Source organism: Vanessa tameamea, chromosome 28, assembly GCF_037043105.1.
Source record: "Vanessa tameamea isolate UH-Manoa-2023 chromosome 28, ilVanTame1 primary haplotype, whole genome shotgun sequence".
In the NCBI taxonomy this organism is placed as follows: domain Eukaryota; kingdom Metazoa; phylum Arthropoda; class Insecta; order Lepidoptera; family Nymphalidae; genus Vanessa; species Vanessa tameamea.
The window spans coordinates 665,183-692,174 of record NC_087336.1 but is presented as its reverse complement, the minus strand read 5'-3'; the positions used below and the strand labels follow the sequence as shown (position 1 = coordinate 692,174).

At 36.9% G+C, this 26,992-nt stretch overlaps 1 protein-coding gene across 8 annotated transcripts in view; it reads left to right on the top strand.

Moving 5' to 3' along the window:
• The window catches only part of Da (daughterless), a 127,235-nt gene that overhangs the window by 96,960 nt on the left and 3,283 nt on the right, over positions 1–26,992 (top strand). For 2 of the 8 annotated variants that reach the window (XM_064219532.1, XM_064219531.1), the window contains 9 exons: positions 15,336–15,507; positions 16,898–17,040; positions 18,348–18,521; positions 18,903–19,022; positions 20,061–20,129; positions 21,828–21,954; positions 22,355–22,435; positions 22,641–22,746; positions 25,887–25,982. In XM_064219532.1, the coding sequence (XP_064075602.1) occupies positions 15,336–15,507; positions 16,898–17,040; positions 18,348–18,521; positions 18,903–19,022; positions 20,061–20,129; positions 21,828–21,954; positions 22,355–22,435; positions 22,641–22,746; positions 25,887–25,982 (1,088 nt within the window). Of the gene's footprint in view, positions 1–4,171; positions 4,707–15,335; positions 15,508–16,897; positions 17,041–18,347; positions 18,522–18,902; positions 19,023–20,060; positions 20,130–21,827; positions 21,955–22,354; positions 22,436–22,640; positions 22,747–23,753; positions 23,844–25,886; positions 25,983–26,992 lie in introns of those variants that run through there. The other 6 variants (XM_064219527.1, XM_064219529.1, XM_064219528.1 and 3 more) reach the window with 6 other exon arrangements.

Here is a 26,992-nt window from a genome sequence, read left to right as displayed (position 1 = left end):
TTCGTGCTGTGTATCGTTGCCTTTATGTATGTAAGGAGAAGCCGTGTGACGCTGACTGAGCTATATCGAGAGTGTTGGGTTACTCGACGTCGGTGGTCGGATCGCTTTTGCCCGACTGCGACGTGACCAAATGGTGTTATGTACATCGCGTGGTTGTTTAGTGTGGCGCGCTAATGTTGTAACATCGCAAGTTTTTGTTTGTTATAATCAAATCAGATATTACTTAAATGTTCTGAAGTTATTTTTTGATAATTAAATGGAATTATCTCGGATTTCTTTTAAGACTTTGGTCAACAATGTTTCATTAAAAAATATGTATTAGGCAATGATAATACCTTCTAATGTTTAAACATGAAATTAAGAGAGAATTTAATTTATATATTTCATCAGTTTTCAGTCATTATTGTATATTATATTAAGACTATATATATTGCTATTTCCGACACAGTTATAAGTCATATGTTTTAGTGAGGAGAATATCTGTACTATATAATAAATCCGTAGGTGCTCTTTCACGGCCTAACCACTGAACCGAAATTGATGAAATCTGGTATATGTAAGCTTGAACTCCAAGATAGGACCTAACACGCGACGACCAATCCCTAAAACGCGAGCGAATCCGCGGACGACAGCTAGTTTTTAATATTACAACTCGTAGGAGCCCTGGACTATACTTGAAATATTTTTGTTTCATTTATTTATTTGGCAAACAAACAATTATAATAACACTTAATAGTAAGAAAAAAATATAAGAAAAAACATAAATCGATCAAGTTTTCACTTAAAATTAATACAAAAAGATGACAACTTACGTTAAAAACAAAAACAGAAACAGCAAGTATAAAGAGCAAGGAAAACGGTTAAAGTTTAATAATATGACGTAAATTAATTTTTGAGTTAAATATATCTAATTCCTTACAATGTATGTTATAATTTTTATACGCTCGTAACACGTAAAAAATGTGCTTATATAACAATGATCCCTTATCTATTAAGTGAAACAATCATTTATACGGGTAGTGTTAGGGGATGATATGCTATTGGTGGTCTACGACATATTTCTTAACATATCGTGTCATTATTATAAATATAAATATATATTGGACAACATCACATACATTACTCTGATCCCAATGTAAGTAGCTAAAGCACTTGTGTTATGGAAAATCAGAAGTAGCGACGGTACCACAAACACCCAGACCCAAGACAAGATAGAAAATTAATGAACTTTTTCTACATGGGAATCGTACCCGGGACTTCGGAGCGGCGTATGATGCTTTTATAGTTAGTTAGCGGTAGAGCTATCTATCGAAAAAACGTTTATTCAAATCGGATTAAAACAAGACAACAGTAAAACACTAAAGAATTATTCCTAATTTTTTTCTTCAAATTTGGGCATTTAGGTTATGTAGGAAACCTTACGATTAGCGGTCCGTAATACTAACGGGGTCATTTGGTGGACGCACAATTTACTCCATAACGATGAAGCCGAACAAAGTTATGTTTTTGGATTTGAATTACATGGATTTTTTCTTTTTCAAATCGGTCGGATGTCTGGCTGTATAAATCGCGACTTTCGTCCCAGTACTATTAAAAAGTTGAGAGTTATCGCATCGAATCGAATCGTTGCCGTTCAGTCGTCTATCTATCAATTGCAACGATCCAGTTGCGATTGATATATACGGGATATATTCGGGATCGTATCGTAACACATATAAAGAGTTGGTCATTGGTGAGTTGCCTTAGTGTGCGTGAGGGGAAGAGTACGGACAGCAAAATAAAAATTAGATTGTATTTCTTAAGTTTATTTTATTACTTATATATACTTATAATTAGATACTTTAACGTGGATTGTGTCGTGAGTGAATGGATTTATAATAAGACAATGTATCAAAAAAAATAGAGTCGTATAGATCAATCAGCTTGCAAAATTGATATTATATTCATAACTTTGAACGTTTAATACAAATAATTTGCAATAAAAAATTGCAAAGCTTTAGAAATGACGCTTAAAATCATTGTTACTTAAAAGTTCTTTTAAGTTAACAAAGAGAAAGGGATCTATCTGCGTATAGGGGTTCGATTCCCAGGACGGTGAAATTTCTCCTCAGGGACCTGAGACGCAAGGTGTCTCAGTACGGGATTCATTGGTTTCACGGTTATGGTCGTTTAAATACGTAGAGAAATGTTTTTTCTTTAAAATATAAAGTATTGCAATGATATTTTGTTTAATAATCTCCGTTTTTATTATATAGCATATTGCTTATAAGATTCTCTGTCTGATTAACTTTAGGTATAGCACAATATATATATGAAATATATATTACTTTACAGTTCCTTTGCGTCCGTGCTATTTAAGTTTTGTTTTTGAGATATTATATTAAACATATATTTATGATGAATACAAGTGAGTCTTAGCTCACGACATATGCTAGTGGTTATATATATAATGTTGAAATATATAATACAAATTTTGATAAGGATCTTAAACAGTTGTACATAAAATATTAAATAAATAAAATATAATTAAATTAAGTATAACTTTATATATAAATATTTTATATAAATAAAACTTATTTAACTGAACTATTAATTCGGGTTCAAGAAGATTTATTGTTTTCGTAAGAATTTATGTTATTTATTTATTGAACATTATACATAAACATATCTAGACATTTTTGCCAAGGGATACTACGTTACGTGTGTTATAAGTTTCAATACATAGAAGAATATAGTATTAAACAATTCAAAATAAATCATTTTAGAATTAACGATATGATTTCAGTTAAAATAAATAATTTACAAGAAAACGTAATTATGTAAAAATAATAGCTTAAATATGACTCACTCATAACAAAATATATTTTGGAAATAACTACAAATAAATATTCCAGTCTACGGCTTATTAAATAGAAATATAAATCGTATTTAAAAGCGGTCATAAAAATTATTCGCAACCAATCTACAAAATCAAAAATCAAAATCAATATATACTTTATTCAAGTAGGCTTTTATAAGACTGGTGTCATTTTAAGAATTATATTAAGTGAAGCTACCAATGGTTCGGAATGTAGATTCTACCGAGAAGAACCGGAACCGGAACGGGAACAAACTCAGTAGTTACTCTTTTCCAACATTTAAAATACAAAGTTGTGTTAGTTGAATACAATTATATATGTATATATATATCCTGCCTGGACTTCTAAATCAAATCAAATTCCTTTATTCAACACAGAAGCATTCGCTGACTTATTTATTGTCAAACCAAACACCATCACAGGTTCGGAAAAGAAAATACCCCGACCTAAGGAAAACCGGCGAACGAAACTGAATTTGTGATTATTTACAAATATTCAATATCAATAGGAACAGCCAGGAGGCGATCGTTTCATTCCCAAGGTGTGCTGTCGACCATGAACTCACTAATTGTTTAAACCTTTCGCACACGAGCATTATTCAATCATTTTTGTTTAATTTAGCAACATAGGCATTTTGAACACTTTCTCGAACTGTTAAATGTATAAATTTACTTTGATAAATGAATTTTAAGAAATGCGTAAAGTTTTTTTTTTTGGACAGCTTCTATTAAGGATAGAGTCTATTACGACTTGTCTGTCAGAGTCGGCGTCTCTGAGCGCAGATTTAAGCACTTGACAAAAAAAGGTTATTGTTTACATAAATCTGCGGTCGGACGCTTGGGCGGTCGATTGAACGCTCGTCTCTTAAGTTCGTTCGTGTTGTAAGGCGCGGCGCACATCTGGCGGTGACTACGATTTTTTTTAAATGATTATTAATGTTTAGAAATATATAATCGGATTTGTTTGAGATTACCTATCTAATTGGATAAAAGGTAACGTTAACGTGCTTTTTAATTAGTCGATCGGCTTGGAATGTTTTAATGCTTTCGAAGAAAATCGATCGGATAGTTTAACTTAAAATACAGATCGAACAAATGCTACTTACTAAAGCAGCTCGGCATAGCCAAATGGATATTTGATCGTCGCTGATCGACAAGTTTAAGAAGCACCTTATGATCCCGCAATAGACTCGATTAGAGCACATTCGTCGCGTGTTGTCGTATGAACCGCGTTTTACAACCCGCGCTTCACCAGATGTGCACCGACCCTTACAACCCGAAGTAAACATCAAAATAATATATTTTAGGTTAGACTTTTACACTCGACCAAGTGATTAGTGATTTTTTTTTTTTTAATACGTGAAATTTATAAAAGTAATTCAAACAAACGAAAGACAAACTGATAAAAGTGAGTGATGTCGTCGGAGATATGGCTATGCGTCACAATATGAACATGGACCAGAACTTCCTCCCCGCGGACCCCCCACCCGCTCCAGACGTGTACCAGCCCAAGACGGACCTAGCCAGCGAATATTTCAACACGTTCAACCAAATATGCGAGAACTACCGAACTGACTCCGATGTCAATCTTCGGCAAACATCGGATACGCTTCGGCTATCGTCTGAGATCCTAGACGGCGCTCGGGACGAGTTCATAAGCACAGATTTCTTGGTGAAGAACAAGGAGTACCAGGCCGAATATGCGGAGAGAGTTTTTATGAGTGGGAAAGATGAGCAGATCTTTCAGTTTGGACAGCCGGATGCTTCAGCCCTACTCAGGCATAGGGCGAGGCGAAGATACAACGAGGAGCATGGTCTGCCGACGACGGTGACCAGCCAGGAGAGTGGGGTTAGTAATCAATTAACGTGAGATTCACATTTACAGGCACGGAAATATGTTTGTTTTCTTTGAACGATTGTACAGGTAATTTTTATGTATATATTTAATATAGTCAACCAGATGAACTCAAGGCTTCGCCCGCTTGGAATTCAGTTTGTGCCGAAATTGGTTCAAGAACTTGTATCTCTAACAGTACCCTCAAAAAACTAGCCTATCTCCGTCCAAGGAGTTCAAGTTCACGTCGCTCCAACCGATTCAGTGGTTTTGCCGTGTGTGTAACAGACATACAGAGCTACTTCCACGTTTATAATATTAGTAAAAATGTCGCATATAACCTTCTGACATTTTTCTTTTATATTATTTGGTGGGCGTGTTCTTACATAATAGCTCTAGAATAATATTCTACTTAAAGCAAATATGTTCTAAATATCTACGTAAGTGTCATCCACTGAAAAAAAAAAAAAAAGATTTTTTTTTGCTTGTTGATTATGATAAACTAGTTGAAATCGCGGCTTTGAGTGCGCGCAATTTATCCTCGAGGAATGAAATTAAAAAAAAAAAAAATACTATGTTTTTCCCGGAACTCAAACTATCAACGAACAAAATTTCATCTTGATCGAGGACAAGTTACTTTCGAATTTAAAATATTAGTAGGGATTTACATCGAATAGAGTATAGGCGTGTTTTAGTGATACGCTAACGTGTTATAATTAGACGAGGAAAGGGGGGGGGTGGATGGGAGCGTTACGCGTTCTGGCCGCGAGTATTTACTATGTCTTTGAGCGTAGTATTTGTGACATAGTTATTGTTATCGACTGACATTTTGATAGCCTCGTATGTAGCGTAGTTGGTTAATTATATTACTATTATTTCCTAGATATAGATAATAGATTTTATTCTCAGATTTATTATGTCGTAAAAGGTCTTAACGGTGTTAATGATGACTTCAAATACGATTTTAAATTTCCTAATTACACGACGGTGGTTTTTTTTTTCAAATTTTATCGTTACGTGTGTAAACTTTGTGATTTATTTATTTGTTATTTGATTTGTTTTCTCACGTGTCGTGGTGTTTTTTTTTTATTTGGTGATACATACGTAATTGGCGTCTTTTTTTTTTTTTTTTTAATATTACTTTGATTGAATTAAACAATACGGTAGAACGTGAGAATATTATTGTTCATTATTTTAATACAAATGGCCAAAGGCGAGAGTTCAGTGCCTTTTTGTCCTCTGTTTATCTATTGTTTTTTTTTCTGTTTGTTTTATAATGACAAGCTTTAGTTAGTAGCTACTTGGTACCTTGCTGGTTGTTCTCGGTTGAATCTTTACTCCGAACCGGTGGTAGCTTAAGTTCAGTATAATTCTATAAATTTACGATCCTAAAATGCCTGTGAAAACTTACTCGAATAAAGTATATTTTGATTCATTCTGCTTTCAGTGGTGCTTCCCTGAGTGCGAATCCGTTGTCTTCGATTAAGATTCAAGTGGTTCAAGATTCAATTCCAATCACTGGGCCAAGTCGGCTTTTTAATAATTTATAAATTAATTATTTTAATTTACGCTACTTGCGCGTATACGTGAGCGTTCGACGTTCCGACTTTAAGAGGTCAATGTACTCGTTCCCGATTAGCCGCGGGTCCCCTCTATGTGGTGGGAGGTGTTATGATAACATTGTAATTGGTGAAATAATTTCAAATGTAAACATGAATGTCTTGATGCTATAAGTATATTTTAGCCTGTTTTTAAAATACATCGAAATAGAAAAAAAAGTAAAGTTCACGTCACACTGCTGGTACACTGCTGGTCAAAAGTCTCCCTAATGAAGAGAAGGTTAGAAGTTGACTCCGACACGCTGCTTCAATGCAGATCCATGTATGTACGTGCCCGATTCTGATTCACCACGTGCAGGTTACCTCGTGTTACTTTCCTTCACCGCAGAGTACGTTATGAATTTACACATGAATTCAGTAAGCTTAAGTAGAGATTCACACCTGCTAATCACTGGACCATCATAAGCAGTCTCTAAGTTTCCCACTGCTGGGCTAAGGCCTCCTCTCCCTCTGAGGAGAAGGTTTGGAGCATATTCCACCACGCTGCTCCAATGCGGGTTGGTGGAATACACATGTGGCAGAATTTCGTTGAAATTAGACCCATGCAGGTTTCCTCACGATGTTTTCCTTCACCGCCGAGCACGAGATGAATTATAAACACAAATTAAGCACATGAATATTCAGTGGTACTTGCCTGGGTTTGAACCCGAAATCATCGGTTAAGATGCACGCGTTCTAACCACTGGGCCATCTCGGCTCTACTGTGCAATCACGGCTGTAAAAATAGCACGGAGTTTATAAACATTCTGTGTATTTTGTTTTCAAACGATATCGTTGATTCGTCTCGGCGATCGCAATTTTTAATACAAGGGTTTAGGTTTAAATATATGAATATAATATATACATACGTAAATGAAGTCGATTTTTAGTTTAGATATATTTTTGGACTGTTTGTAGTTTTTTTTTAATAAGCAGAATATGCCACTAAAATATCCGGTCTAAATTATAAATCCGTGGTCATTTTAAGTTTAAATTATTTTTTAAACGACTGCAAAAAAGCCTGTCAGTACAGCATACGTCGTTTATAAACCGATTTAGAAAATTAGATTTTTGTTACTTTATATTATGTAATCTGACTATTTAAGTGTTTGAAACGGCTTACTTAAACAAAGTAAGGTGTTTCAGAGTTTTTTTTTTTTAATTCCAATCCGAAGAGAGTTGATAACTGATTCAACATAAACGCCTATCAATGCCTATCGGATAAAAATCGAAGTGAAACGCAATTCGATACTTAGGTTCGATTTCGGACTAATGGATTTGCGTAACGCGAGACTTATAATTGACGCGTTAGAAGGTGCAGTTAGGGGTCGCTTGTGAATAGGGTGCGTTATAAATTATTATACACATACAGGTTTTTGTAAGATTTTTGTGTAATTCAAACGATTTTTATACTTATTTCTAATTTGATAAGGTTTATTTTGTTCGGTTCGGTTTGTAGCCGAGATGGCCCAGTGGTTAGAACGCGTGCATCTTAACCGATGATTTCGGGTTCAAACCCAGGCAGGCACCACTGAATTTACATGTGCTTAATTTGTTTATAATTCATCTCGTGCTCGGCGGTGAAGGAAAACATCGTGAGGAAACCTGCATGTGTCTAATTTCAACGAAATTCTGCCACATGTGTATTCCACCAACCCGCATTGGAGCAGCGTGGTGGAATATGCTCCATACCTTCTCCTCAACGGGAGAGGAGGCCTTAGCCCAGCAGTGGGAAATTTACAGGCTGATTATGTTATGTTTATGTTATATTTTGTTCATTGTGGCGATGCATATTTTTCCCACGGCTGGACAAAGGCTTGGGTACTTTAGAAGGCACGCTTTAATACGAGTGAAATATATGCATGTCAGACAATTTCTTTCAACATAAGCATGTTTCCCAACGATGGTAATGATGATAGTTTTTCAAATTTTATAAACAGTAATTGAACACGTGAAAATTCAGAGGTGTTCGTCTGAGTTTGAACCCGCAATCTTCGGTTAATTCACGCTTTCTAACCACTGGGCCGTTATGTATAAATAACATGAACATCCAGTAATTAATTAAAATGTAACAATAATTATGTCATGGGTAACTACTAATGCATTTCTTGTACAAAAAAAACATATCCCTCTAGTCGTTTGGTCCAATGTATGAGCTTTTAATATATTTAAAAAAGTCTTCAATTCGATTGGGTGTTTTCTTTAACGATAAATATTATTGTATGTGCGTATTTGAGTCTTTTTGAGAGCTGAGATGGCCCAGTGGTTAGAACGCGTGCATCTTAACTAATGATTGCGGATTTAAGCCCAGGCAAGAACCAGTGAATATTCATGTGCTTAATTTGTGTTTATAATTCATCTCGTGCTCGGCGGTGAAGGAAAACATCGTGAGGAAACCAGCATGTGTCTAATTTCAACGAAATTCTGCCACATGTGAATCCACCAACCCGCATTGGAGCAGCGTGGTGGAATATGCTCCTAACTTCCCACTGCTGGGCTAAGGCCTTCTCTCCCTTTGAGGGAAATTTACGGGCTGTTACTGTATTTGAGTTTTTGTTAGCTCTTGGACGATTAAACTCTAATTGCCCCTGAGAGAAACCTCTATACACAATTCCAAACGAAGGAAGAATAAAGATAGACAAACCTTAGATTTACCTTTAAACTCAGCGATATTATAAAATACTAGTATTCTCTTATAATACAATAATTTTAACTTCCGTAGTATCGATAACAGCTTCGTTGACGTTTAAAACGCCATTTTTCCGAATCCATAATGAATATAATAGATTACTCAAGCTCTCGACCAATGAAATCGCGTCAATTCCGTGGGAAACCACGGTTTCATTGGTCGGATTGGCTTTGACTTCGTCGAACACGGGCAACATGACGTAAACGTATCTAGAATATTTTATATTCTCACGATAAAATTATAGTTTTTTCGATGGTGAAATGATGGATTTTAAAATTGATTCGTTTTAAATCGCTGTCGCTCATGACATAGGCTGTTGTTCTAATTCATCCCACAGGAAACGACCCAGGGATGCGTCAGTGAGATTATATGATTGTGTATCCTTTCTGTGCTTGGCTCGGATTCTTTTTATAGTATAACTTATTTCCAAGGGAGCAAGAAAACAACCACCATGCGTTAAACTGTGCCCAAATAAGGTTTTATCGGTATGTGTGGGACTTTAGAATGTTTAGGATGCTCTGGATGGCAGTAGATCTACCTGTTCATGTTCTAGTCGGTGTTTTTAAGATTATATAAAAATCAAAATATACCTTAAACAAGTAAGATTTTACAAGCACTTTTAAATAGTCATTTTAGAGAACTCTACCGCCGGTTCAGAATGTAAACTCTACTGAGAAGAACCGTCAAGAAATTAAGATGTTACTCCTTTTCAACATTTGAAATACAAATAAATAAATAAGTATATATATTTGTATGTATAAGTTAGGTTATAAAAATGAATTTGGTGTCTTCATTTAATTTCTACCAAGTATAAAATCAAATCAAATCAAAATATTCTTTATTCAAGTAGGTATATAAAAGCACTTTTGAATCGTCACCGGTGACGTCACAGTTTAAATATAAACTCGAGACAAAGTAATGCTCAAACGAATGTATTTAATGTAACCGTAATGGAATTCAGGGAAGGATGTAATCAAATTTTTCTAAAAAATAATTTGTTCTCGATCGAGTCTCGGAATTAATGAGTCAGAGTCTATTGTTGAGTTTAATGTCTGCGCGCGCGCCGATCTCGAGTCGATTTTACGCTCTTCGATCAAACTAACCGTTTTTAAATGACGTGTGAGGAATTTTTAAGGAGTTATATATATATATATATGTTAGGTTAGTTAGGTTGTGCGATTAATATAAGGATATAGCGTACACATATAAGACTTTATTTTTGTTTTCTTTGTTGATTTATTAAACAATTTAAACCGATTCCAAAAACGTTTGCTTTAATAAATATCCAGTACGATAATTTTTAATAAATAAATATAAATATTGGACAACATCACATACATCACTCTGATCTCAATGTAAGTAGCTAAAGCACTCGTGTTATGGAAAATCAGAAGTAACGACGGTACCACAAACACCCAGACCCAAGACAACATAGAAAACTAATGAAAATTTTCTACATCGACTCGATCACGGAATTAACGAAAAAACGTTTAATGAAATATTCTTATTTTCAAACAATGAAAAAACAGTTCTAAAGTATCTGAAAATCTGATCATTTTAATAAAAGTTGACTATTATTTTCTTTTGTATAAAGATTCTTAAATCGTTTAAAGATATCCTAAAGAATCTAATCAAAACTTCAAGAATCCCAGTTAATATGCATCTGTGTCATAAAAGCAGGATGACTGTTATGAAATACCGTTTAAGTCGCGATCGCGATCTTTTAAGACCGACCAGCGAGTATTGTGGTGGTACTGTTTGGTGGTAGATTATGATTGGTATTTGTAGCTACTACCCAAATGGGTACTAAGCTCTATCGATTAGAAATTTAACTATATTCAAATGTATAAGCTCAGTAGAGATACTTTAAATTTTGGTCAACACTTAACGAATAGTTTGTCATTAGCAATTATGCTTAGCCGCTCCTTATAGAGGACAATACTACACTAATATTGTAAACGGTAATATATAATGACTTACACTTGAGGCCTGAATCACGCGGGTAGCTAAGAGTCCGCGTATATATTTGTTACGTAATTAATGTTAGTGTTGTAGGTGATTTTGTTTGGAAAAAGATAAGTCGTTTTTCGATACTATAAAGTTTATTTGAAGTGTTTGTTTAGTCGAACGCGTTAATATAAGGAACTACTGGTCCGATTTCAAAAATTCTTTCAGTGTTTGATAGTCCATATATCGAAGTAGGCTATAGATCTATATACCGTCACGCTACAACGATTGGGGTTATTAAGGAAAAATGTTGCAAAAACGGGGGTAAATTATTCCTTCGTCCTTCCTTAAAGTTTCGTAAAAATTCTGTATGATAGGATCTGTCACATAGACGAGCGAATTCGGGACGAGTTGTTAGTTTCTTCTTCTTCGGGTGCTCCTCCAACCAGCAAAAATTGGCAGTTAGTTTCGCGTAATCCTCCCTTACCTCACCAGACAGAACAGCTCAGCGGCACTCACGATTTCGGTCCATGATGTTGCGTAGGCAAGATTTTTTTCTACGACCTCTGCGGTCGTGGTGAATTATGGTACCATCAGATAACGAATGCAAGAGTCTAGAGACTGCACGCGTTTGCACACACATGTGCACTATCGTACGTCACGCTCATGACTCGTGACCGTAACCAAGAACTGAAGGTGCTAATCACCATAATTTTAATAGTTTTGGAGACTCTTTAAATTATTTAGTAATATAAAAGCAATTTAAATGAATGTCCGCTTATTCCATATTGAATTTACAATCTGTATAGTTAAGTTGAGTCAGCGGTGTACTTTATGCTCATAAGCTTTAACGGGAAACGCTTGACAAGTCAGCTAGCCATATATGAGGTTCGATTCCGCGGTCGAACACGACCGAGGAGACACTTTGCTTGAACGCTTTAACCGTATATTATAATTAATGTTTATACACATAAACATATTGTATTGTATTGTTGTATATGTTCTTGAAAAATAATTTAAGATTGTAATTTTTGATAGAAGAAGGTGGATTAGGAGTTCATTCCATCACGCAAGTCCGCTACGAGTCGGTGGGTTTATTGAATGAAATTGAATATAGGGAAATACATATTATATATACAAATATAGGTACTTGGTGGCAGTGCTTTGTGCGAGCCATGCAGCGTCTGAGTAGGTGGCACCCGTTCATCATAATATATTTTAACGCCATCAGCAATACTTAGAGTATAGTTGTTTCGGTTTGAAGAGTGAGTAAGCCAGTGTCCAAGGTTGGTGGCGCATTGGTGATGTCAATGCCAATGTATATATGTTTATATATACATATATATATATATATATATATAATAAAATAGCCTCGCCGTTCGCCGTTCGCCGAGCGGGTAAAATCTGATCTTTATCATTTTAAAATCAATAAAAAATTTGCACGTCTCCAACAGTTTTTAATGATTATATCTTCATTTATAATACGGCATATCGATTCGCCAATACGCCAACCGGTACCTGTTGTCCGTATGTTATCGGTCTGCGATTGATTGCACAATCTTGTATATAATTACTCATTTAATACATTTTAATGTAAGTGATTTATCATGGTCCGAGGTTTTTATCTTGGTAATTAAAATACATTGTGTTTAATATCTCAATTAGATTAGTTTTGTGTAACACTAGGTGCTACCAGCTCAATGTCATCGATGTTTAAGGTCATCATCATCATCATGCCCTTATCCCAATTTTACTTGGGTTCGGAGCAGCACGTCTTCTTCTCCCATACTTCTCTGTCGGACGTCATCTCACAAGTAACATTCTATCAATGTCTTAGATGATGGTACTTATTAATAAAAACGACATAAACTAATTCGAGTTGGCTTTTATAAATGTTAAAGAATTAATTGATTTTTATAATTATTATTCAAAGATTAAATTAAATGTAATAGTACTGTTTCTTCATGATAACCAGCGAAAATTAATTCCGCGCATTTTAATTATCGAAGTATATAAGTATTTGTATGAAATGAAATAATTACATACATAAAGAATCTTTTAAAAAAAATTATAGCCTACAAAAATCTACGGGTGATTCCGGGTTAATTAGTTAGTCTCGGATCGTTTAAGTAGATTTTGTGAGATTAACGCACAAAACAGAAATGTTAACGTTGGAAACAACATATAGAACATGTTCGAAAAATATGTTACATATTAAATATATGTATTCAATTAGTTTGACAAAAAAAGACCCGCTGAGTTTCTTTCGCCGGTTCTTCTCAGGTCGGGGTGTTTCCTTTTCCGAGCCGGCGGTAGTGTTTAATTTGACTATCAATAAGTAAGTTTAATGCTTCCATATTGATTAAAGGAATTTGAGTTTGAGTTTGTTGTATCTCAAATTGTACTAAACTGCCTCACGTTTATAAATCTTTACATATATATAAAAAGTAATATGTCCCCTACATATAAATTTTTCTTTTTAGGTAATCTTTTTTTTTGTAATCTTCGGAATTACAAATACAATTCTAAACGATCAGTGCTATAGAGTATAAATTGTATATATTAGGTTTAGTATTAGTAGGTCTTCCGCGAAACTTCGCGTTTATTTAGAATATTTTTTTTAAGGTTATCAAAAGCAATGACAGGTTTTATTATGATTTCATTTTAAACTGCAAGTCACTCATCGACATTTGGCGCCAAAATTATGAATTTTTTTTTAAATGAAATCTTTGTTGTCAAATTGTATAAATTAGTTCAAATAGAATTGGGTTTTCGAAAACAATTTACTTTAATTTTTTTTGTGTTTTTAATTATTTTTTTCTTATACAGCCGTAGTGCCGCTCCTTAACCGGCAAGTAACTTTTTTCCGCTCTCTAAAATTTATTCTGTGTTAAATTGTAACTTTTTAGTAAATTGCGATCAAGAATCCTCTTTAATTCTCAGCACATCTACGTCTGGACCTCTTCATAACCGATCTTCTACATGCAGCTGTCGTCCCATGATCACGGGGACAAAAATCGGATTACTGTGAGATAAAATAAAACAACTTGCTTGCAACGGATTTGTCAACGACTGACTCTTTTATTAAAACAAAAGAACGAACGAACATTACTTAGTTCACATAGCTGCCAAAAGATGGCGTTCGTGTGCCTATCTATATTTTGTTATTTACAACAATTACGCTATTAATATATAAGATATGATATAATTTACTTTACTTATCCGTGCGAAGCCGGGTCGGATCGCCAGTTTCCTATAAAATTGTAATGTCGCAGTGAGGTCTATTGTGAGTTCGGTTCGTGATTGTCGCTTTCTGAACGCCAGATACGGAAATTATCTATGATATTAATGTCCCTTGTCCGACTTTCCTTTGCAATTATGAATGTACGTTTTCGTCTCTATAATGCGTAAAGCAAATCTCTATAAGCCGTTTCGTGTTATTATATCCAATGACTTTACTGTGGGCTCTAAATATATATCATTCGTTTATAAAGGTACTGTTGTTAAAATGGTATATCGTTGGTTTGCCCAATGGCCCAGTATGGTTTGGTTAAAATTTCTTACAGCGCCGATGTCTACGGTCGATGGTAACTACTTACCAAAAAATGGTTGATTTTTTTTGCAAATTAAATTAGATAAGTTTAAATTAAATTAGATTTAAAGCGATCACCGGTATGGAATATATAAATTCTTTCGAAAAATACCACCAAGAAGTTTAGTAGTTCATCTTCGTGAAAACCAGATAATATTAATTTTGAAGATTTTACCCATCGAGATGAATAATATGGTATGAAATGATGATGAATATTTTTACGTTACCTTTTAAAGGTACAATGATTAATTTATTTAAGACGAGCTGGGCCCGCGACTTCGTTCGCGTTTGAATTTAACAGAAAAGTTATTGTTGTAGCCCAAGTTACTCCTTATTACATCAGCTAGTGAAAGTCCCATTAAAATCGGTGTAGCCGGAACAAACAGACAGACAGACAAAAATTTAAAAAGATGTTATTTAGGTATATGTACCGTATATACATACAACATATGCATTTAGTAAAAAGCGGTTATTTTAATATTACAAACAGACACTTAAATTTTATTATATGTATAGATGTATAATTATATCTAAGTATGTTTTATAATACAACGATTTCATTATACTAGTTAAATTATTTTTAATATAAAGAACAACATACCCCGAATACGTTCGGATTGAAATAACTGTTGACTTTTTTTTGGGTTTCGTTTCCCTTAAACCAAATCTCAGCGCCTCCTACTGGATCCGATATAAACCATCCAGAGATACACTCTAACTCACAACTCTAATTGTATATAATACATAAAGGTTATGTATTTTTTATACATAAATAATGTATTAACAAGTACTTATATATATATATTTTTATTTTACAGTATGGCAGCGATGAATTCGGTCACGACTCGCCCAGCCGGTACGCGTCTCCGAAGGGGGCCGGCAACAGCGCTGGCTACCAGGAGCCGTACTACGGCGGCGAGTGGGCGGCGGGCTACTACCAACCGCCACCGCCGCCGCCCTACCACCATGACCCCTACGCTACGTCACCTGGTATGTGTGATTATGTTATATTACGTGTGCGATTAAAACATTTAGATGTTCTACTACCCAACGTTAATACTTAGTATAATTGTGTTCCGGTTTGAAGGGTTTAGAGCCGAGATGGCCCAGTGGTTAGAACGCGTACATCTTAACCGATGATTGCGGGTTCAAACCCAGGCAAGCACCACTGAATATTCATGTGCTTAATTTGTGTTTATAATTCATCTCGTGCTCGGCGGTTAAGGGAAATATCGTTAGGAAACCTGCATGGGTCTAATTTCGACGAAATTCTGCCACATGTGTATTCCACCAACCCGCATTGGAGCAGCGTGGTGGAATATACTTCAAAACCTTCTCCTCAAAGGGAGAGGAGGCCTTAGACCAGCGGTGGGAAATTTACAGGGGCTGTTAATGTATGTAAAAAAAAATGTAATTGAAGGGTTTCTGTGGCTGTAACCGGTACAGCCACATGTGACATAACACCCTAGTTTATTTAGTGGTATGGAAATTCACGATACTCATGTAGCGTACATGAGTGTCCACCGAACCGTATTGAATCAACGTGGCGGAATAAGATTCGAAGTTTATAATCTAAATGATAAGAGGCCTTATTGTGACATTTCCAGATAACTTAACTTGTGTCCAAAATCGACAACGCAGTCGATTTCGAATCGAATCCGCAAATCGGTAACAAATGCGATGTTTGATTCCGAGTCTTTAAATGAAATCACGAACACAATTCATCATTTCAGCGTAAACGATTTTCCTTAACAGCAAATGCATGTGATTGTTTCTCGGAAAACTCTCGATTGGAAACGAAATATCTGGTAAGCTTGAACCAGAATTGGGAGGTCAATAGTTATTACCTAAATTATATATATATTAGTTGTTTGATTTGCGTGGATTTGGTGATGATATGGGAGGGAGAGTCAAAATCAAAGTATACATTATTCAAGTAGGCTTTTACGAGAACTTTCGAATCGTTATTTAACAAACTATATGACTTCACACTTTGGGAATGAAGTGATCGACTCCAGGCTGTTTCAAACAACTAAAATATAATTATTATTGTACATGCAAAATGGAAAAAAAAACAATATCCCGCTGAGTTTCTTTCGGCGGTTCTTCTCAGGTCCGAGGTGTTAAATTCCGAACCGGTGGTAGATTTTTGACTATCAATAAGAAAGTGTAAACACTTCTATATTGAATAAAGATTTTTGACTTTGACTTGATATTAAGTGAAGCTACCATCGGTTCGGAATGTAGATACTACTGAGAAGAACCGGCAAGAAACTCAGTAGTTACTCATTTCAGATAAAACAGACAGACGGTTACTGTGGCAGTAATGGTATTAGTATAGATAATAATTAATTAAATCCGGACGTGCTTACGCTTTCAGGTATAGCAGGCGCGCCGGCGGCGGACACGAGTTCGACGGGCGGCGCCGAGCTGCCGCTGCCGCCAATGTCATCGTTCAGGGCGGCTGCGCCCGTGCACTCGCCCAGCGATCCCATGATCGTAGCGAAACCGCCCATGCAGCCGGTAAGAAAAAATTAACTATACAGATAAACAAACCTTAGATTTACGTATTTCATGCGATTTACAAATAACTCAGCTATATTGCGCACTACTAAGAGTTTATGATTCCAAAATTCCGATAACAGTTTCGTCGACGTTCGAAACGCCATTTTTTCGCAGATCCATAGTGAATATCATAGATTAATCGAGCTCTCGACCAATGATATCGCGTCAATTTGCTGTCAAATGTTGTTTATTTGTTGCTTTTTTTCCTCTTATGGTTGGAATAGAGTATAAAGATTTTCACTTAATTTTGTCCTTCAAGTAAATATACTCTCTTTAGTGTCTATGTGCAATATTGGCATTGATGTTTAGTAGTAGTAAATTAGTATTGGACAACATCACATACATTACTCTGATCCCAATGTAAGTAGCTAAAGCACTTGTGTTATGGAAAATCAGAAGTAACGACGGCACCACAAACACCCAGACCCAAGACAACATGGAAAACTAATGTACTTTTTCTGTATCGACTCGGCCGGGAATCGAACCCGGGACCTCGGAGTGGCGTACCCTTGAAAACCGGTGTACACACTACTCGACCACGGAGGTCGGAGTCTGAATATCATCTCATCCGATATCTTAAAACGTCGTTCTCAAGTGACGACGCGAAGCAAAAGTGGAATCTGTATATTTTTTTAGTGTAGCTCGTCACTGACCACGCGATTTAATGAGTCATTCGTGACGATGTCTTTTGGGTGTAGGTCAATGGGGCAAGTGTTACAAATTCCACACATACGGACAATTTTTTATCCGATTCGGTTACGGTTTCGGATGGATTCTTATTTCGTTTATGCAATAGCTTCGGTTACGGTTACGGAGCTCCATAACGTTTCTGGTACTATTCCTATTTACTGTTACTACTGGATTATTTACTATTGGAACCCCACGGGTAAAGGTCTCCTCTAGCTTACTCCACGATTATCTATCTTTTGCTTTTCCTCACCAATTTTTTCCTGCTACTAGAATTATTTCGTCGATCCACCTGTTCCTTGGATGAGCTCTTTTTATTTTTCCCGCAGGTCCTTTCCATATTGTAGTTTCCAATGTCCATCTGTCGTCTGTGTATCTCGGTATATGCCCACGCCATGCCATTTTTGTGTGCAAGCATGATGAAGTACGTCTATTGAGTTTGTTTTGGCTCTTATGTCTTTGCTTTTTATCTTTTGAATTTCATTTTAATTCATCCATTACTAATTGTATAGCGATCCGTATGCCGGCCTTCTAGTTATATATTTGTTGTGTATCCATGTGCCCCCATGTCGCCGTAGATGTACGCGGGCGCGGCCAGCACGCCGGGCGCGGGCGGCGAGGCGGGCAGCCTGTCGTCGTACGGCTCGTCGCCCTCCACGCCCGTGCACTCGCCCCCGCCGCTGCACGCTCGCCTCTACCCCCCGCTCAAGCACTCGCCGCACCACCCGCACCACGCGCACCACAACGGACAGGTACGGACACTGTCTATACACCCGATAGCTCATGGTAGAGATTGAGAGCGGAGCAAGAGCGAGGCATGGCAGAAGAAGATATGACGAAGATTGAGGGATCAAAGCGGGAGGTGATGATGATGATGTCATCTTGCTGACCGATTTCTCGGCGGCTTTTCCGAACAGGTTATATGTCGTCAAACGTAGGTGCACTCTCTGTTTTAGTCTCATGCTACGACGGGTCGGAAAATCCAACTCTACCGGAAAGTGTTCCGACATGAGTTCAGTATTGTAAACTTAAACATGATTTTTTTGAACCGATTTGTCTGAACTGAAAAGCTTTATAAAGTCAACGAACCATACCAGCGTGATTATTTATACATATATAAACACTAATTCCAGCAAGCAAACTGGGTAGCGACGGGAGTTTCGTCACCGCCCACCGCCTCCACCCCGCACGCGCCGCTGCCCGGCTCCGTCATACCGAACGGTCACCAGCACGTCGTGTTCCCACCGGTTATGGTAAGTTGAAGATCTACGCTCCATCGTTCCGTTATAAACCGGATAAATTTGCTGACGGTAGCCACCAACATGGGTAGACGATGTCAAAGACCACTCATAACTACATCATTCATAATATTAATCATTTATAGTAATGTTAATGACAGAGGTACCATCATACCATCATACCATCATCACCACTTAGACCAACGAAAGCTTTTTTTTTTATTGAAAATTTTTGGAGTAATTTTAAATAAGTTGTGGCATGTTCCCCGCATGTACGTTACTAACTTTTTTTTTTTTGTAAATGATCTTGATCCGTGTACGAAATGTTAAGTGCTATAATTTGAATGTAGTAATATTTTATAGCATAGACGTTTCAATGTAAAGCTTTTGATATATATATTTTTTTTGTTTGAAACAGTTGAGTGTGATAATAAATTAAATTATTTTTTTTACTGTGGCAACACAATATATCACTCGTAACAAGATACGTCACTATTGTGTCTGGTTTGCTTGAAGATGGAACAGTTCTTCTTGATTCCGATTTTTAATCAGTTTTTGTCTCGAATTTTAATTTAAATCACACTCGACTTATTTGTTTTTTTTTTTCTGTTGTTTTCTGTGTTCTTAATACCAGCGAGCGTGGAGCTATTAGCCTTCGTAGGTTTTTTTTTTTTTAATAATCTTTAATAAATAATTATTGAGTTGATTTTGTTTGTAGCTAGTCGCTAGAGTATGTATTTTGCTCTTCTATGATGTGAAAAAATTACGATACGTCTCTTAAGAGGGGGGATTTTTTAATCAATTGTCATTCGTTTAAAGAAAATTAAAGTTGTAATATATTAATTATTTACTCAACATCAACCGGCAGACCTTTATTTGTAAAAAGCAATTCTATTTACAAAATGATCCCCACCCAAAGTAATAGTTGAATAACATTCACATAACATTAGGCGTAAATATAACCGATGCCTAGAGTTGTAAATTATTACCGAAACTCCCCCAATAAAACGGCTGGGTAGCTCCCGTTCGCCTCTGAACGATACCGATGGTCAGGGCGCGCCGGCCGAGCAGCGACAGCTCGACGAGGCGATGGTCTTCCTCCGCGAGCACTCTGACGTGGGGGTGAGTAGCGCTTGGTGGTACCACGCGATAACGGCTTCACGTTGCATATTTACTGGAATATATTCATATAAAGTAGTTAACATTCGTGTATCGCGCACACGTGTCTATATTGAAATATCGCAAAAAGTCTGTCAGTGAAAATTTAATGTAATATTAATAATTTTGTTTTATATATACAAACAAACACACACACACACACACACACACACACACACACACACACACACACACACACACACACACACACACACACACACACACACAAATACACGAGATATCGTATCGTAAGCGTCAGAAACGTTTCACTTCAACGTTACACACAGAAACGTCGCACATTCTCAGTTTTACATAACAAATGAAATTCACTAATATCTGATTATTGTTCAGAAAAATATTTGATCTTTTCGAAAAAATTAAATAGATAAGATTATTATTACTAAGAAGCCTTTATCATGTTTGGTATTTTTTATAGTCAAAACCTTCGTTATTATATTAATTAGTACATTTTTTAATTATATATCGTCATATTGAAGCGGAACAGCGGAACGGACAGTCATTGTTTATCATTTCATCTGTTGGGTGAAAATATGGCACTTAATACCTTTTGCTTGTAATAAGAAAATAAGCATACGGTAGAACGAAGCGAACCCTATAACTATTATCCCTTAACTATTGGAACCCTTTAACTATTGGAACCTACTTGCAAGAAGTTACGCAGGAAGAATTAAAGTCAGACAGGAGATGGGTCTTTGAACTCTTCCAATAAATAAAAAAAACTTTTCTTTATCAAAAAATTACAAATAATTATTTTAACCTAAAGGGGGGGTCTCCATGATCCAATTCTAAATCACTTCTCACTGATAGAAGAATACATTAAACTTATTCCTGAGTGCTATATTTACATCATTTAATTTTATATATTAATAATTATATAATACGAATTTCGTTGTAAAACTCCAATACGATACATGAGCATGTATAATTTTGTATATATTAATGTATTAAGGTATTAGTTGAAATTGAGATATTGTATATATACATATATATAATATTACGTGAACATATATCTTGTTTCGACTGATACTCAATACGATATTAAGTGTGGCATGATATTTATATTTATTTTGCTTATCGATTTGCGCTTATAAATCCCTTTCGAATATTATTTTAGCTTTCCTTAAAAAACTCTTAAACGTTCATACAAAAAATGATGAATTGATACTGGATTGTATTTGCAAAAAAAAAATCGACTGTATTTATATGAGTGTAAGATATATATTTACTTGTATGTATTGGTTTGTTTTTATTCTTTACTATTTAGTCGATCTCACTTCAAATAGTATTAGTATGTTAATTCAAATGATACATATATAATCTTTAAGTAAATTCTTTGTAAGTGCTCATATCATTGTTAACTATGCTGGTTCGATGATTGTTATATATCAAGGATTTCTCGCAATGTTTTGAAAAGTTTAAGCTAAAAAATACAATGTTTTTTTTTAACTTATATTTAAGTTCTGTAATTGTTTTTTTTTTTTTCAAATCGCTTAATTTTTTTTGCTGTCGTTACTTTATAGTGTACCATTCATAAATTCGAACAAAGCGCGCCGAGAATTCCTCGATGACAATATATTAAACTGGTATCGGTACTATTTGTATATATTGTATAATTAAGAAAACTACTTATTAATATTTTAGACCGGTGTATTCCAGGGAGCCCGGATGGAGGAGCGGCTGGACGACGCCATCAACGTGCTGCGCAACCACGCGGAGGCGCCCGAGCTCTACCCGCAGGACGTGCACCATCCCCACCAGCCGCCGCCCGGTACTCCTCCTGACGCTTAGAACACGATATATGTAGGCCGGCAAAGGCAACTCTGGCTATATAGCCACTCTAAGAGTTATTAACCAACCCTTACGGCGTCAATGTCAGTCGCCGACGTTGGGTATTAAGATATTAGGATCCGTCGTACTTGTTTACACTGGCTCACTCAAACTTAAAGCCGCAACATAACAATATTAGGTATAGATGTTTGATGCAATGTGATGAGCAGGTGGTAGCCCAGACTTGCACAACCCCCTACCGCCAAGTAAAGTGAAGTTCGGAATGTTTGGTAACTGAGGTGGTGGATGATGTTGAATCGAACTTCTACAATTATATTAGTGGTAATTATCTCTTCACTTTCCTCTTAACACATGATTTGATTGATTGTCTCGGTCCGCAGTGAGTCGCGTGGGGGGTCCGCTGCCGCACCTGCACGCAGAGCCGCCCGTCAAGATGGAGAGACACCTGTTGCCCAACACCAGTAAGTAACAGGAATATATTAAAATACCAGACCACATCAGAATATATGAAAAACATGAACAGAATATATGAATAATATGAAAAACTAACTCATGGCAAAACAATCGTGACAACAACAAGCACCGTCCTCTCCAGGAGGCCTCCCCACTTGTCCCCCGGGGGACATTCAAACAAGTGCGACTAGCTCACAGCCCTTTCGTTCGCAGAGAAACGCAAAGAGCCCCCGGACTCCGGCCTGGACTCGAAGCCGTCGTCGTCGGGCTCGGCCGACGCGCTGGGCAAGGCGGCCGGCAACAAGCGCTCGCGTCGCTAGTGAGTACCACTCGCACCGCCACGCACCACACACGGGCATACCACACCTGACCATCATTTTTTCAATAGAGCAGAATGTCTAATATGTTTGTTTTAATGAGATATTGGAATTTTTTAACGAGGACTGTGCAGTTATTTTTTTTTTTAATTTAATGTAAGATAGCCCAGAGATATTGTCATTATTAGATCAATTAATCATTTTCATAGAACGTTATTGTGCTGCTAACCGTATACGAGGTTCGACAAACGACAATTCTATACAATTTTAGTAATTCTCTTCATATAATTTTAATACTAAAATCAAATCCAATTGATAGTTAGTAGCCTTACTACTGCTAGAATTTTTTTTTAGCTGTAAATCGTTTATCTATAAATGGAAGAATCTTTCATTACGTACACAAAGTCCTACCCACCACTTGTAGGGGTATAACGGGACTGTCCCGCTCGATATGGTCACGTTACGTATGCCCGCCCCGTAACAAAGCGTTACTTGTTGATATTTAACAAGTGACTGATGTTTGTTAGACTTATTATTAGAATTATTGTTTATTAGAAGTCACGACCAAATAATGTACATGCATGTCTTTTGTAACATTTTTTTATATTGGAATCTTAAGACTTGCTATCTTTTCTTGAAACGTTAGAATGGGATGGCGATATTCAATAGTCGCGTATGAAAGAGACAGCACTATTATCCATTTCATCACGAACTTGATATCGAATTTGCGGTATCAACGATTTTTTCTTTTGTTAATTTTCTTTAAGTTTTAAAAAAAGTATCAATGTCCCACTGCTGGGTTGATGCAGGACAAGAATTATAGACTTCAACGCAGGTTTATATATATGTTTGCTGCCATTTCATCCGAGATATGCAGGTTTCCTCGCGATGTAGAATGAAATGGACAAGTTTAAGACACGGCGCCAAATCGGCCCCCGAAAACGCCCACTAATATAAGATATGCTCAAAAAGTTCGGCAATGTTTTGTTTAATATCCGTTTGACACCAGCTGCTCGTCCGCCGACGAGGACGACCTGGACCCCGACGCCAAGGCGGCGCGAGAGAGAGAGCGGCGGCAGGCCAACAACGTGCGCGAGAGGTCGGCACACGCGCACGCACGCACACACGCACACACACGCACACACCACTCCGTACTAACACGCACCTGTCGTCAGGACCACCTATTTCACTGCCTCGATCTAGAGGTTCTGGGTTCGAACCCCAGGTCGGACCGATTTGCCGTCCCAACGGATTAAAAGAGTGAGGGAATAGAGAGCGCACCTGTGTTTGCGCACACACGCCTGCACAGACGCAGGTGCGCTCTCTAGTCCTGTATGTAATGCCCTGCGCGGTCGGCTAGTCTCCCCTGAGATTACCCGCCGTGGCCAATATCGGTCAGAACGACATCGTCATATTTGACAAAAAATTTGGAAATTGTCCAAACGTATTGACCCCCCACTGAGTACAACACACACACTAACGAACATTTATTTCAGAGCTTACCACCGCGCTAACCAGGTCACAGTATTGAAACGTCCCATGACGCGCCGTAACGCCGCGACACTTGCATCCTTTCGCGTACTAATCGTTATGCTTTTGTCTGTGTGCATTTGTATATAGGTCCCTGGCCCAAGGTGAGGTATTGAATGTACTTTAGAAGGTTCGCTTGGTGGCAACACAATATACTAGGCTCATTGTCGCCTGCGGCTTCGCTCGCGTTTTTGGTTGGTCGTCAGATGTTAGGTAAAAAAGTAATGGATTAGTTTTCGCCCGTGTGTTGAAAGGGGGAGGGGGGCGGGTCAGACGTTTGTCAGGTCTGTCTTTATATTTAAACAATGTCAAGAATTGCTAGTGACGTCATAGCTTATCACGTTCTAATCTATTGGAGAGTACATATAATATGACGTCACTCGCGCCCCATTGCGTTAAAAGTATCAAATGTATGAGTTTTTATACCCCTCGTGCCTGTAAGTACACTGGCTCACTGGGAACCGGAAACGACAAATGGAATTGTTGCTTATAGTTATATATGCAATGCCGATCTATCGTTCAGGTCGGGTAGGAACTCATCGCATTACGTGAGTGAGGATATAGTTTGTTTGTTTGCGCTTAATAAAGCGCAATGTAGCGCTGTGTGCGCTATAAAGTATCCCGTGGAGTTAGTGCTTGTTGGCTTCCAGGCAGGAGACATAACATACATGTATAATTGTATTTAACTAACATGACTGTATTTTTAGATGTCGAAAAAGAGTAACTACTGAGTTTCTTGTCGGTTCTTCTCGGTAGAATCTACATTCCGAACCGGTGGTAGCTTTACTTTAAATCGTTTGTTGAACGACGATTCAAAAGTGCTTGTCATTATATTCAAAAGCCTACTTGAATAAAGTATATTTTGATTTGATTCGTGAAGTTGCTATTCTTTCAGTTTGGTCGCCATTGATTTGATACAGAGAGCAGGAGGTTATTTTTAAATAGTGTGTCGAAACTTGCGTTATACAAAAAAATATCACTTAAAGATAACAATAGATAAAATAGAATCAGAAATTCATTTTTTCACCGTTCATTTAAAAAACAAATCTAAATGTTATTTGTAAGAAGGTACGCGCTTTATAACGCTTGACTGACGCTATTTTTAAATCATTATCAAAACCGCTTCCCATCGACAGACAGTTTTGGACTTTATTGTTAACCCGATAAAGTTGGTTATCGCTGGACGCTTTCATTGGCTTTACTAGGAGGTCGGCTGTCTCTCTCTCGCGCTGCCTTCGTGAATGTTTCCGAGGTGAAGTATGGTTTCGTTAAATTTTTTCCACAGAGCTTCCGTAGTTATATGTCGGTTCTATATATGTATATAGTTTATAAATATTTGAAATAAAAAAAAAGAAAGTTTAATACGAATTTGATTGATATCGTTTGTTGAACACTCCGTATATAGATTGTATTTAAAAAAAATAAACAGACTAATTCTTTTGTTTCAAACAATGAAAGCCTAAATCAGAAATATATTTTAATATTATTCAAAGTTACGCGAAATCTGTAAATTAATTGGAAACCAAAAAAAAAAAGACTTAAAATATTAATTTAGTAGCGAGTATTTTTGAGTTCAAACTCAATGTAATTAGGGCGATATTTGCATGCATAGTTGCTCATCAGCCGACGAAGGCGACGACGAGTTGGACCCGCAAGCGAAGGCGCTCAGGGAGAAGGAGAGGCGGCAAGCGAACAATGCCAGGGAAAGGTACGCCTTATTGTAATCACGTAGGGTCTAATTCAGCTTGCGGCATTATATGTAGTTACAGGGTGTTGGATTCTCGTATCCAACTGACGTATACTGTAAGTGAGATCTCACAGCAGTGCTCTTAATCACTGGTGTAGGTGAAGTGATTGGGAAACTAGCTGTACTGAACACTTTGTATTGTTGATGCTGATGTCTTCCTGACCGATTCCGGCCAAACCGTCCGCAAGGGATAGCCAACTGTGGAATGTACTACACTGTAGGCTTAAACACACTCTTTTCTCAATCTGATACGAGCGGAGACTACTACTAGTTCAGACGCTTCTCAATCCAGCCTTATTGAGCCACTTGACCAACGAGGACATTTTTTTTATTGTTATTAAGTTATCCTTATATCTAGTGATATTATGTGTCCTCAAGCCAGACACGTATGATGTACAGAGGAAGACCGAAATGAATATTGTCCTCTGCGGTGTGATGTCTTGTCTATGGTTAAAGAGGGAGGCCGATATATGCAATACATTTATATAAAAAGTATCGAAATATTCACTCATGAAGACGACAAATCCCCCCCCCCACACACACAGACACGCGTTAAATTATCAGCGTGCATCAGTATGAGTGACGCTCGTGCTTAGATGTCTTCGTGTGCGTGACTACTTAAAGTAAAGTCAGCAAAACAATACAAATTATGTTAAGTGTATATTAAAATTAAAATAATTTACCAAGATGGGATGAGTTTTCGTGAGCGAATAGATCTAAATGCGACTGTGGAAGGGCCGCAGGTTACCCCCTTCCGCCTTCCCCAAGCGACATCTTCAATACTGTGACCTTGTTATATTGTATATTGTTTGTTTTTTTTTTTTTTTAATGTACACTACTTAACACAGATTAAAAACGACATAAACGGACAGATATATTTGCACTATATTAAAAAATACACATTTTTATTATCTAATATACAATTATAAAGTTGTTATATAACATAATACATATATACTTTCTTAATTATT